This window comes from Rattus norvegicus, chromosome 19, assembly GCF_021556685.1.
Source record: "Rattus norvegicus strain SHRSP/BbbUtx chromosome 19, alternate assembly SHRSP_T2T, whole genome shotgun sequence".
Taxonomy (NCBI): Eukaryota; Metazoa; Chordata; class Mammalia; order Rodentia; family Muridae; genus Rattus; species Rattus norvegicus.
Genome location: NC_141552.1, coordinates 15,551,170 through 15,565,271, shown reverse-complemented (window position 1 = coordinate 15,565,271; position 14,102 = coordinate 15,551,170). Strand labels below are relative to the sequence as shown.

The following is a 14,102-nucleotide window of genomic DNA, read 5'->3' as shown; positions in this document are numbered from 1 at the left end:
CCATGAATTTGCCCCCAAAATTTGAACTATGGATATGATCAATCAATGTTAGTGTGTGCATTCTGTAAAGTATTCATTTTTCACTATGATAGATGCTTTTGTGTTTGGTGTGGTGGCCATTTCCCAGTGTACAGGTGCTGGGTCCTTGCTCTATCCACTTAATGATGTTTATAGCCTCATTTTAGACCTTTCTGTGCACCCCCTATATCTCTTGACTATTTTATTTTTTTGATAGAAGCTCATGGTATATCTTACTCAGGCCTGTGAGCAGTGCTCCTTTGGCGACATTGGTGCAGAGAGGAGAACCCCACCACCAGCATGAGGTTCCCTTCACTGCTGGCTCCAATATTGCACTTTCCTCTGCCAACTGGTCTCCACACTTTTCCTAGCATTTAAAGACTTCAACTCTTTCTCCTAAGGAATTTTCTGGCAATTGTCGATTGCTAAGCACATGACTTCATGAGTGTTCCCCTAACACACACCCATGTTGTAACCTACCATGCAGACTATTTCTTGATGTGATATAAAGCACCTGTACATAATGAGACAGGAGAACTTTTGACTGCATATTCAAGCTGGTGTGAAATCTCAGGAAGCTTTAATGGCTAACATTGGTGAATGAGGACAATTTGAGTTAGGATGAGACATTTTGGGGCAAGATATAGAAGGAAACATTCATTTAGATGCATAGGAATTACTAAGGTTTTTTTATAATCAAGCCTTGAAGAAAATTTGGCTTTGGAAGCAGGAGATGCTCAGTGGCTCTCCCCAGGAAAGTCTCCTGGAAAGGGCACCTCAGCTTATGCTCAGTACAGGGAGAACATTAGCAGGGAGGCAAAGTCTGCTCCCCATGACATCAGCTGTCCCTTCTTGGACATTCTATTGTCTCCTAGAGAGTTCTGGCATCCTCTGTGATGTCACCAGACATCAGTGACAACCAGTGCCCTAGTTTCTCTCAGTCTGAGTCTGGCAGTTACAAGCTAAGACATGTTTTCCCGTCTTCGCAAGCGTTTTGGGAGGGGGAACGTCGATTGTGGAGAGACTAAAGTGAAGGAGTTTGGCCTTTCGTCTCAAAGTAATGATGGAGAAAGACAGCACTTCTGGGGAATGTTTAGTAAGTTCTGGGCAATATATTTTGAGCTCCCTGTCAGGGGGGCTGCAGGCTTAAGCTGACCTTTCTAGCAATGGGCCACAACAACTGGAGCATCTGAAAAGGAATTGAATTTTCATGAATATCACAATTCCTGAAAGTCAGGATTTCAGAACTTTAGTTTCCCCAACCCCACAGGGAGTATATGGTAAGGCCAATGCTATTATCCTGTGAATTTCTGGCCTTTACTTTTACAGTGAATTTGTTAGGTTACATTGATATAATAACACGATCAGGAGTCATGGAGGGTCCACCTTTTCTGAGTTTAGACAGGGCAGCAATGTATTTCACTCTCATTGCTTCTTTAAATACAGTGGATATCTGACAATAGTAACAGGGAGAAAATTGTGCTCCAGGCAATAAGCTTATGTTCTTAGACGACCTCTGATTTCTTCTAACTGGCAGGGTCATCATTAGCTTTATATATTAGAGGTTGTGTGTTACAAACATTTTTCTAAAATACCAAAAATGTTTGGAACATGTGGACCAAGATTCAGCCTGTAACCTATTGGAACTTCTGGGGCATTTGTTATTTCATATAGGGGAATTGATAAGTCTATTGAACATGTCCTTCCTGGAAATGTGTTTTAAATCCAAAGTTGTTGGCCTAGAGTATCAGGGTAGGACATCTGAGTCAAGTTTAGTGGATGGTGAATTTATCATCTGAGTTCTGAAACCACAGGGGTGAGGGTCCTGAAATAAAGCTGTACCCTGTTCAGTTTATGATAATCCTGGAGAAGCCATCTCCATGGTACATGTAAGCACGTGATTTCCGGCATAGGGAACACCTGGCTGCTTACATCTCTTGGTCTCTATAGAGTAGTGGGAGAACTGAGATCCACTGAGGACGCCTCTTAAGGATAGACCAATCGCCTAGCAGTGACACTGGGTTCCAGGCTTGTTCTCCTGTTTAGGCCTAACTGTGGTCTATGTACACTCTATGCATTCTCCCCATGCAGGTTCACTTGTGTTCTTCTACCTACAGACACTGGGAGAGAAACATCATCCCCTGGCACTGAACTAAGCGAGAATCAGGCCAAGAAGGAAAAGAGAGGCTGATTAAAGAGCTGCAGCTCATTACCGAGGAGAGAAATGACCTGAGAGATCGCCTGAGGTTTCTGACAGAGAGATCCATGAAGAACAGGTATGAATCGCTCCAAATGCTCTTGTTTCATTCCTGGGTCTGTAAGGTCACCTTCATCTTATCCTATTAAGGTTTTGGGTTCTAGAAAGCTGTGCCTCCCTAACCACCCTGTGCTAAACCTCACCTCCCATATAGAGGAGATTCAGAACCTTGACCCTTCCTGAGGAGCGAAATGGAAAATGGACTCATCTGCTTCCATTTATTGAAAAGCAGAACTTGTGGTCTGAATGAAGAATTCGGGGATAAAGTCAGGGAGAGTGAGTGTCTAGTGTGCATTTGCAAAGCCCTTGACAGCTGGTGGCTTTGCAAGATTGTAATTGCAGTGAGTTTATGGTGAGTCTCTGTACTTGCTAGGCAGGGACTGAGTGCTGGAAGATCCAGGCAGCAACCTGAGGGGCCTGGTCCCAAACAGTTCATCTCAATGCTTGACTAGAAGTTGTCAGGCTCAGGCCTGTTTGTTATTGTCTGTGTGTCTGTGGGAGCCCCTCGGACACAGCAATGGTGCTTGATTTTCTCCTGGTTCTCACAGTGCTCTCTGTTTCCATATTTGCTTTTCTCTTTCTCTGACTCTGTTTACATTTCTCTTTGTTTTGTGGGTGTGTCTCAGTCTGTGAGTCTGTGTGTGCATACATCCAAATGCATATGCACAACTGTTATATGTTTATATTTCCCTCCACACCCGGAATATAGGAGTCTATGTCTTGGCCTAAGTATTTTTTTTTTTATTCTACTCAAAAATATTCTTTTTCTTTCTTTTTTCTTCTTTTTTTTTTTTTATTAACTTGAGTATTTCTTATATACATTTCAAGTGTTATTCCCTTTCCCGGTTTCCGGACAAACATCACCCTCCCCCCTCCCCTTCCTTATGGGTGTTCCCCTCCCAAACCTCCCCCCATTGCCACCCTCCCCGCATAGTCTAGTTCACTGGGGGTTCAGTCTTAGCAGGACCCAGGGCTTCCCCTTCCACTGGTGCTCTTACTAGGATATTCATTGCTACCTATGGGGACAGAGTCCAGGGTCAGTCCATGTATAGTCTTTAGGTAGTGGCTTAGTCCCTGGAAGCTCTGGTTGCTTGACATTGTTGTACTTTTGGGGTCTCGAGCACCTTCAAGCTCTTCCAGTTCTTTCTCTGATTCCTTCAATGGGGGACCTATTCTCAGTTCAGTGGTTTGCTGCTGGCATTCGCCTCTATATTTGCTGTATTCTGGCTGTGTCTCTCAGGAGCGATCTACATCCGGCTCCTGTCGGTCTGCACTTCTTTGCTTCATCCATCTTGTCTAATTGGGTGGCTGTATATGTATGGGGCACCTGTGGGGCAGGCTCTGAATGGGTGTTCCTTCAGTCTCTGTTTTAATCTTTGCCTCTCCCTTCCCTGCCAAGGGTATTCTTTTTCCTCATTTAAAGAAGGAGTGAAGCATTCACATTTTGATCATCCGTCTTGAGTTTCCTTTGTTCTAGGGATCTAGGGTAATTCAAGCATTTGGGCTAATAGCCACTTATCAATGAGTGCATACCATGTATGTCTTTCTGTGAGTGGGTTAGCTCACTCAGGATGATATTTTCCAGTTCCAACCATTTGCCTACGAATTTCATAAACTCGTTGTTTTTGATAGCTGAGTAATATTCCATTGTGTAGATGTACCACATTTTCTGTATCCATTCCTCTGTTGAAGGGCATCTGGGTTCTTTCCATTTTCTGGCTATTATAAATAAGGCTGCGATGAACATAGTGGAGCACGTGTCTCTTTTATATGTTGAGGCATCTTTTGGGTATATGCCCAAGAGAGGTATGGCTGGATCCTCAGGCAGTTCAATGTCCAATTTTCTGAGGAACCTCCAGACTGATTTCCAGAATGGTTTTACCAGTCTGCAATCCCACCAACAATGGAGGAGTGTTCCTCTTTCTCCACATCCTCTTGGCCTAAGTATTTACCTGCAACACTTTCATGGTGATGTGAATGCTTTGTTCTGGGAGCCCCAAGGTCAACAGCACAGTTCTTTGCTTATGTGGCCACGTTTGCCTGTATATTTGTATTCGTTGTGCAGATTATAATTTTGGGATGATATATGGTCTGTTATCAGGACAGGAAAAAGTAAATCACAGGATTCTGGGTGCATTGGGGGTGGGGGAGCATGGAGAGGTGTGGCCTAGGCTCTTGATAGCTCAACTGGCTGGACTGCAGATTTCCTCTTGATTGAATAAAGGGAGCCAGGGAACCCTCCATCTGGATGCCGAGATTCTGGTGTGCTGGACGCAGAAAAACATGTTTCTGAAGCTGAAGAAGGTCCAATATGTAGAATTCAGAAGGTGTCCTTCCAGGACTGGTGTAGTACAGGACCCACCCTGAGTTCATATCTTCCTAAATGCTGATGTTCATTGTATTCTATCATTTGGGGCCAGGCCACACTTCAGGCCAAATCCATATTATGAAGACCTGGAGAGAATGGAGGAGGCGGTCATGTCAATTCTGCACAACTTAGAGATGGAGAACACTGAGATCCATGAAAACAACCGTAAGCTGAAGAAGGAGATTACCTTCTCTAGGTAAGTCCTGGTCAGAAAGGCTGTCACCTGTGGAATGGCTATTTCTGATTTCTTTGTTCTGGATTGGACGGTCTTCAGCTCTGGTTCTATCTCTTGTGCTGTTTACACATCAGTGTGCCAGGGTCATCAGGACTCAGTTTTCAGTTCCATAAAAGACTGTTACTCATCCCAGGATTGTCTAGGCATCTGCAGAAGGCTCTAGATAGAACAGCACTGATTGACGTCAGCAGAACGTTATTAGGCTGACCTGGGCCTCTGGGGTCATACCAGGTTTTACAACACTCAGTGCGTGGACCACAGGGTTAGCATGACCTTCTCTTGGTTCTACTGACCTCTTTTGCGGGTGTTTGCCAACTACTAATTGATGTTGGCCCCATGCATTGGGCTTTCATGGATAGTTATAGATCCATGTTCTTTTTGAGAGATGTGGACACTAATTGGTACTCAGGCCAAGCAAACAATTTATTCTTCCCCGAATTAACTCTTTGTGGTTTGTGCAGCAGCATTATGTGTATCGAGATGTATTTTATTAAGTCTTCATGGGTATCTGGGACCTGGTAGAGTTAGTGGGACTTGGGAGTAGGAATGGGAGAAAGGGGCAGCATGATCTTACTATGCAGACTGTATTTCCAGAAACCTGCTCAGCCAGCTCCTGATGGAGAACACATGTAGGAAGAAGTTGCTCCCACTGAAGCAGGAGAGCAAGGAGGGACATCTTGAGTGTGCAATGAACCAGAAATATTTGGTTGACTTCAACAAGAAAGATAAAGACCAGCAACCTCCAGACCCAGCATCATCAGGTACGGAGGGGCAGCTGTTAGCTTAACAATATCTGATAAAATTTGCCAATTTGATACATCTTTGCTCTCTCCTACCACCTTTCTAATTTACACACACAACCTGCCAACCACCTCATGTAATGGAATTTTTCATTTCTCTGCCTATGCACAAGTATTCTGGGAAGTCAACCACTTTTCAGAAACTGAATTATTTTGCAAGTATATTTTGCTGCCACTTTTGAAGCTGCATTATACAAATGGTGACAGATCAATAACATATCACATTATTGCACATGCACGTGATAGATTGGATGCTATGTAGAGTTTTGAACATGTTCTTGGTTCTTGAGAAATGACAAGTGGTCATGTGACTTCTTGTGTAGGAAGCACCTTTCCGGGATAAGAACCAAGTGCAAATGTCAAATTAGTACTTGTCATTGGCTTTAACCTTGGTGACATATGGACATCTCCTTTCTTCCTGCAACCCAATGAGGTCCCTTCCATTGCCCTGTTCTTGGTTTGCACTGGTATAAGTCTGGGTCCCATATTGGCAGCCCACATTACTGTGAGGGTTTCTGGAGATTTTCCCTGCCCACAGAGTTAGCAACAATGATATCAGTTAAAAGGTCCATGTTGACTGTCCAATAGAACTGAGGTGGTAGAAGGCAGCATTCTGACAGCTGGCTTGCTTTTCAACACCAAATCAGTGTCTGAAAAACTGCCTTCCTCTCCCAGGTCTCAGAAAGTGCAAGAGAGCTGGAATTGGACACACAGCAGTAAGAGAGCTTCCTGAAGAATAAGTTGCTTTCTCACGAGTCCCTGATGACAAACATCCTGAATGGTAACAACATTTTTTGGATGAGTATTCTTCCTCAGAGTTAATTTGTCATTTCTTAGAGACCCTAAATTTATATAACACTAAGCCAGCCTGACTGATTGAGGTCTTACTCACTTTCTTCTTCAGAAAACATCACTTGAGAGACAACTTGGGGGACCGCCTTTCATTATGTGTGCTAGAGGAGAAACAGCAATACATCTGTGCTTCTAAATGTTCGTTAAGAATATGCTGTTTAGAAATATTTTTGTTATGATTTTAATTGAAGTTTTCTTTTTGTTGTTTCATATTTATATGTTCTTGTTACTATTTTTACTTTCAAATATTTTTAAATATTTTTATTCATTCATTTTAATCCTGTTTTGTTGTAAAAATGTATTCAATATGAATAAATATTGATTTCTATCTCTTGACTGTTAAGACCATCATTCTTATTCAAGGGTTCTGTCCCCTCCTGAGGGCTTAGAACTGACAGCTAGAGATGGATCTCTGCATGTTCCATGGAGCCTGGGCTAATAAGTGAATTCAGAGTCACCAAGGGGTACTCAGTGTGACAGTGTCTTTTGTGTGGATAATGTGGCTTTTTCTCAGCACACACTTTATGATATAATCACTGACATGCTTTACCCAATTGTTAGGGTCCATGTGGTTCTTCTAAGAGAGCAGCAGATGCTCTATCCTGTGAGTCATCACCACAGCTCCTGCAGGTGGCTTCTGTTATTCCACATGAGGTCCTGTATTAGGTGGACAGCATCACCTCCAATTAAATAGAGAGATCTCAGGAGATGTGTGTTCACAGGGAACTTACTGAGCCGTGCGTGCTCAACGTGTTAGGTTGCCAGGCATCTGTACAGGGCTCTGGTGTTCCCACTGCTCATTGTGGGTCAGGATCATCCTCCAGCATCACTTAGTTTCCATATTAGAGCAGATCTTTCAACTGTTATCAATGATGACCATATGTATTGTGCACAACTGATAAAATACAGAAAAGAAGCTAGCTTCTTCTAGGCCAGCTTGGCATAATCAGTTTTTTGATTGTTAGCAAGAAAATTATTTTAATCTGAGCCATTTAGGGAGGAACCTCAAGAGCATCCATAGTGAATGTAGCCTGCAGCTGTGAACACAGCTTTCTTCTGGAGAGCAGGCCTGTGCAAGCCCAGAACCTAGGTGGGACAGTTCAAGGTACCCTTTTTCCATGGCCAATCTGAGATCGTATTGAGAATGTATTTTTTCCAGTGACTGATTTCGAATTCATGGAATTGAACTAACTTACTGAGAGTGGAGGTGACTCAGAGAGTTAAAGTACAGAAGGAATAATCCAGAATGTCCACAAAAGCTTGCTGTCACCCCAGGGCTTTTAAAAGCTCAGCAGCTAGAGAAGCAATGTAGTATTTGGTTATTCTCATGCTTAGGTCTAGTCATTCATTTTAAGCTGACCATGACACAAAAAGTGTCCTCTGTGACATGATAGAAAGTAGTTGTAACTAGATTCACCCCACACTATCACATCACTACCGTATTTGAGGTTCTCAGTTACTATCTAAGAACCTGGAAGAGGCCTGGGTCTTGCTACACAAACTCATGATTTATGTCTTCATGACACTGTGTGCTTTGTTCTGTTAATGCTACCTTTGGCATACAACACCTTGGATACTTTGTACTGACATCTGTGACATGAGACAATAGTTCATGTCATGCCTAACCTAATAAACTGTCCTTAGAGTACAGTGTAGACAGAGGGGCCTTCTTTTCCTATGAGATAGCAAACCATTTCCAGTCTTCAGTCAAGACTGACAGCCATTGTCCAGTGCCTGCCTTGAGATGTCCACATTTTCACCTGAGAATCTTCATCCAGGCTGCTCTGTAATCTTGTAGAAGATTCATTGTGTTCCATCCCTAGGATTTAATTCAGTGTCCCTGTACTTACCCGACATGCTCAAATCTGTAGGTCCTACCCTAACCCTGTGTTCCTTAGAGAGAAAGAAAATAAAGAACCACATTGCACTTGAAGTTTCCCCTCCAACAAAAGTTGAGCCTGCATAGGGCCTTTAAGTAACTCTAAGCCCCAGCTTCCCCACAACTCCCTCCATTGATTCCATTATTGATGTGTTTCATATATGCTCACTTTATTTTTGGTGTGTAAAGAATGTGCACCATGTCAGTAAAGGCGGTGTGCGTTTGTGTGTGTGTGTGTGTGTGTGTGTGTGTGTGTGTGTGTGTGTGTGTGTGTGTGTGTAGTCCCTAGTGAAAACTGTCCAGGTGCAGGCAGACTCATGTTACTACTGTCTCATGGCACGCAGGGAGCACTGAAATCGTGGGCTACTTTAATACAGCCTAAACCGCGCTGTGCATGGTTTGCAGTGAGATTGTGATGTCATCCCCACTACAGAGAACAGCATAAGCTTCATTTATTACATGTTGCTCTTACCAAGGTGAGGCAAAGCCTCATCTTATAGAGTGTGTGGTAGGATTTGATGGCAGGAAATTAATTCAAGGCTCAAATCAAATCAATCAATTACAAACAAGGAGAAAAATACAAAGAGTCAAGGGAACCACGAGCTGTTTGTAGGGTTTTTGTTTCTTTGTTGGTTTGTTTGCTTGCTTTTTTTTTGTTTCCTTTTTCATTTCTTTTTTTTTTTTTGTTGTTGAGAATATCCACCAGACACACAACCTGTTCCTGAAACAAACTGCACACCAGAGAGACAATACCAAAACTGACAAAATTAGAAATGAAAAGGGGGATATAACAATAGACAATGAATAAATTCAACAATCCTCCCTGGTTTGAGTGCCCTGGGGAAGTTGGGAAGCCACTTTTCCCTGTCCTGTGTGACTTTCCCTGCATAGTGAGCTCTCCTGCAGGAGATACTGTCACATGCTTCTTTAAAAGCACCTGTTCCTCAGATCTAGCTCAGCTGTGAAAACAGGTTGGGGGGAGGGCGGCAATGGGGGAGGGTTGGGAGGGGAACACCCATAAGGAAGGGGAGGGGGGAGGGGGATGTTTGCCCGGAAACCAAAGAATTATTATTAAGTATTAAATAAACTTAGAAAAAAAAGAAAGAAATGTCCTGGGGACAGTGATTTCAGATTGTGCCTTCAGCCAGGAATCTCTGTTGCCATTAAGGCAAGCAGCCTTGGGCCTGCTAACTTGTCACTACTTCAGGGTGTCTCTGCTCTCACACCTGCATCAGGTCCTCCTCAGATGAAGGCTTCTCAAAAAAAAGTATATAAAGCAATGTTTCTCAACCTGTGGGGAGCAACCACTCAAAAAGATTGTATATAAGATACCTTGCACATTATAACTTATAAGAGTAGCAATATTAGTTATGAAGTAGCAATGGAATAATTTTGTGATGGGAGTCACCACAGCATGAAGAGCTGCATTAAAGGGTTACATCATTAGGAGGGATTTGAACCACTGCCATAGAAGTTGACACATGGGAGCAGACTCCTCATGTGAGTAGAGACCCATGGCAAGGAATACCATGTCACACCCTAGAACCCAGAGGCAGAATCTACCCCAGGAGTCTGTGGGTCACCTTGTCTTAAATTCTTCCAGGGTCAAGAATAGCATTGATCATCTCAGGGGAGTCAGCTTGCACAGCTCACATCAGGCCCATGGCTTCCCTGTACAGAGAAGGATGTGGGTCTAAGTGACAGCCAGTGAGACTGAGGGGACCCTGATACTCATTTGCTTTGAGCTGTGGTTTCTTCAGGTGTAAATTGGAGGTGTTTCTGCTGAATTGGGTTGTAGTGGAGATTAACAGAACATACAACCTGCTCAGTGTCTGCCTGGCATGGACACTGGTTAAATGGAAGCTGTTGATGGTGACGAAGGTAAAAGTAGAATATCTAGCCCAGTAGTGTTAGATGCCGGGCGCCAGGCAGGGTTTGTAAGGATTTTGTGATGCTAAGACAGCCTAGTATTAAAACAGAAGGCTCTTATGTTAAATTTTTAAAAAATGAATCCAGTATAAATTACCAATATGAAATAATCATACTCAGAATTGAGCTAATTCCTGTGAAGTCATTTAGTTTTTCATTTTCTGCTTCTATTTTCAAGGCATATAGAGTAGCACTATACGAAATCCTAAAGCCTTCTCTTATGGTGCTACCCATTCATTCCTCTCTCCTTGAGGACTTCTCAGGTGACTTAAGAAAACCTGATTTCCTTTCAGATTGTTCCGAGCTGGTGTGATCTCTCAGTTCATGGGCCTTGCCAAAAGCTGCAGAGCCAATGTGTTGTTTTACAACACAAATTTCCAGACATCAATTTTACCAATGAAATCTCAGGAGTCAGATGCTGAATTCAAGTAAAGCTCCCAACCGTCCTTCCTAATTCACTGTTCCCCCAGAAGAAGAGCATTGTAGCTCCCTCTGCACGCTTTCTTAAAAATCCTACCACTGAAAGACTTTCCATTGCCCTAGTCATCTTCATTTCCTATCAAGTTGTGCCTTGATCTGCTCTAGACCAAAGTGCCCTTTAGCTTTGCAGTAAAGGTGTGAGGTAGGTGAGCTGAACAGTAATAAAGTCCATGTTCACAGTAAACAAAGAGCTCTTGCATTAAATGTCTGTGCCCTGGCGATGCTATACCACACATAGTTTTTCATGAAATAATACATTCATGAAGATCAGAGTGTGATCAAATATTTTGTAACATAACTTAGTAATGTTCTCTCTATTACATAAGTCAAGTACTATCCTGTGTATTCTGGCCTTTTTCTGTCATGTCTGTGTGCATCACCATGGGAATCCCAAAGAACATCAATCCTGGGCTTTTGAAACTGTTGCATACAGCCAACCGGGGACCAAAACTACCCAGAAGACTACTGATACTTGACGCACATAAAGTCACCTCCCTATTTTCATATAATTTATGGCAAGAAGTCACCATTGCTGACCATGTCTCATTATCCAACATGCTACTAAATGGAAGAGTTGGGGTAAAGGAGGTCACCAACAAAGCACAAAATTAAGCTCATCTCAGATAAACATGTATGTTTTATAGAATCCAAACATCCGTGGATTTCAGGACACAATTAAAAGTCCAAACACAAGGATAAGAGATATAGAAGAGAATTGAGATTTCCAGTTCATAGGTCCAGTAAACATCTTCAACATATCATAGCAGAAAACTTCCATAAGGTAAAGAAATTAAAGGCCATAAAGGTACAGGAAGCCTACAGAACGCAAATTAATTTAACCAGAAAAATTTCACCATTCACATAATAATTAAAACACTAAATACACAGATAAAAGAAAGAATATTATACAGGGTAAGGTATAAATATCTAGTAAGAAATGAATTCAGACCTATCTGAATTACACCAGACTGCTCAACGGAGACTGAAAGAGCCAAAAAATCCTGGACAGATGTAATGCAGACCCAGGTTCTTATACGCAGCATAATTCGCAATCACCATGAATGGAGAAACCAAGATATTTTATGACAAATACAAATTTAAACTCAGAAGCATAACCGAGGATAATAGGAGGAAAACTCCAAGACAATGAGCTAAACTATACCCAAGAAAAAACAAGAAATTAATCACCTCACAATAATTTCAAAAATAAGAAGAGAAGCACCCAAACATAATTTCACCTACAACCAGAAAAAGAAGACACAGCAGCAACCATTGGTCTTTAATATCTAACCAGACCCTCTGTCACCAATCCCCCAGTTCCTAGGGACAAAACTGCCAGCAAAAGTGTATACAAGGATGGGTCTATGGTTCTAGGTAACTGTGTAGAAGAGGAGTGACTTAAGAGGCATCCATGTGGGGAGAGGCCATTGACTACACAGAGGCCTGTTGCCCCACCAAAAGGAGATCCTGGAGTTGTGAGGTGGGAATGGATATGTGTGGGTGGGGGAGCACTGTGATATGGGCAAAGCTGAGCAGAAATGGGATTTAAGATTTGATGAGGGCAGTCTGGAAAGCAGGAAAACATTTGAAATATAAATAAATAAAATAACCAATTAATAAAAAAATAGCCTAAAATAAAGTAGAAAGTGAAAAGATAAAAGAAAACTTACACCAAAACAAAACTAAAGAAATCCCTGTAGTGTATTAGTCTAATTCTGCTTTTATTTAATGCTAATTTGTAGAACTCAAGACTGGTTAACCCCCAAACGCTGACCCTGCTCCCAGTTAACTGTGATTATAAAGAAGCCAACAGCCAACAGCCGCAGAGCAGAGAGATGGGGGAGGTGAGCCTTGAGGGCTTTGCTAGAGAGGATCTTGAGGAGGGAAGAAGGAGGAAGAAGCTGCCAGAGAATAAAGGAAGAACGTGTGTGATGGAGAGGAGAGAGGAAGAGGACAGAAGCCATGGTTAAGGGAGAGGAGAGCCTGGTCCTGAGGGCTGTCCAAGGGGAACAAAGAGCAGCCAAGATGCTACACAGTCAGTAAGAGTTGAGCGTTAGTGTTTGGAAAGTAGATCTGATACCATGGAGGGCAGGCAGCTGCCCAGCTACTGTGCTGACTAATGCACACTAAAAATAAATTTAACACAATATGTATAACCAGTAAGACAGCTCTGTAGAGGATCCTAAAAGGAATACTTTAGCTTGACGGGAAGCATAAACTATTAGAGAAAACAGGAAATGATTTAATAAAACTACGACAGTCAATCAAAAGAATCCAATAAAAACCACAAAAATTAACAAAATGACAACATTTAATACATAGGTTTAAATAATATTTGCACGTCACTAAACTCATTTCCCCAGTAAACACACATACATTTAGCCAGAAACATGATCACCATCATGATAGATATAGAGGATATACTAGGGAAACAGACCTAAGACACAGGTCCTTATGGCGATTCTATGCAATTTCTCTATCAATAAAAACCACCAAGCTCTAGAGGTAAATGTCTGTGTTAGTGCTGACCTACACCACCAGACGTACATTTTTTTAAGTAAATAACAAATCTTGGGGCTTACAATGTAATCAAATATCCTGAAACATGAGTTTGCAGTGTTCCCTACATTTTTTAAATGAAGCACTTTGACTACCATTTTGGTTGTTTCCAATCCTGACTGAGTGCATCATCAAGGGAATCCCAAGGGAAATCAGAAATGGGTTCTTGAAGCTGTTGCACAGGACCAGTATAGACCTAAGTACCACAGAGGAAACCTTGATTCTTGTCACAAGGGATCATTTCACCATCCCTCTTGTCACATAACTTATGGCAAGATGTCACCTCTCCTGACCTTAGCTTCTTCTCCTAAATGCTGCCAAAGGGAAGATTTGGTGTCAAGGGGTCTGGATTCAAACCACACCAACACTGAATTCATTTAAATAGGTGTAGTTCATTGAATGCACACACCAATACAGTTCAACCAGAACAACAGCTCACAACTGTGTCCTGGACATTGAGGGCCAGCTCATTGCAAGATCCACGTGGGCTCACGCCCAAGTGCTGGATGCTGCTGTCTATGTCCCTGACTCAGGCCATTTTTCTCATAATTGTTCCTATTTTCCTTGAATCTCATGGGTCCTATGTGAAGCTTATAGTTGGGGAATTTGTTAATAATAACAAACCTCATAACATAGAGAACAAAACAGGGTATGTGACCAGCACCACACAGTTCAGTGTCAGGTTTTTTTTGTTTTTCTTTTGTTAGTTTGTTTCTTGGCATCCA

At 42.2% G+C, this 14,102-nt stretch overlaps 4 protein-coding genes across 8 annotated transcripts in view; 2 read left to right on the top strand and 2 right to left on the bottom strand.

Moving 5' to 3' along the window:
- Window positions 1-14,102, top strand: part of LOC147998836 (uncharacterized) — a 924,038-nt gene that overhangs the window by 207,581 nt on the left and 702,355 nt on the right. The window lies entirely within an intron of this gene.
- The window catches only part of LOC147998853 (uncharacterized), a 343,457-nt gene that overhangs the window by 116,115 nt on the left and 213,240 nt on the right, over window positions 1-14,102 (bottom strand). The window lies entirely within an intron of this gene.
- Window positions 1-14,102, bottom strand: part of LOC147998860 (disks large homolog 5-like) — a 71,411-nt gene that overhangs the window by 50,742 nt on the left and 6,567 nt on the right. The gene's annotated exons all lie outside the window — the stretch shown is intronic.
- On the top strand, window positions 1,010-6,864 carry LOC147998861 (uncharacterized). Its single transcript, XM_087595568.1, has 6 exons — window positions 1,010-1,114; window positions 2,136-2,294; window positions 4,696-4,839; window positions 5,473-5,639; window positions 6,354-6,459; window positions 6,583-6,864. Exons 2-5 carry the CDS (start codon window positions 2,284-2,286, stop codon window positions 6,416-6,418), a joined length of 387 nt encoding a protein of 128 aa, XP_087451694.1. The 5' UTR covers window positions 1,010-1,114; window positions 2,136-2,283; the 3' UTR covers window positions 6,419-6,459; window positions 6,583-6,864.

Excerpts from the sequence above, each read along its gene's own strand:
- LOC147998861 (XM_087595568.1), top strand. Across the intron at positions 4,840-5,472 it reads AAGGAGATTACCTTCTCTAG|AAACCTGCTCAGCCAGCTCC; the intron begins GTAAGTCCTGGT and ends CTGTATTTCCAG. Across the intron at positions 5,640-6,353 it reads TCCAGACCCAGCATCATCAG|GTCTCAGAAAGTGCAAGAGA; the intron begins GTACGGAGGGGC and ends TTCCTCTCCCAG.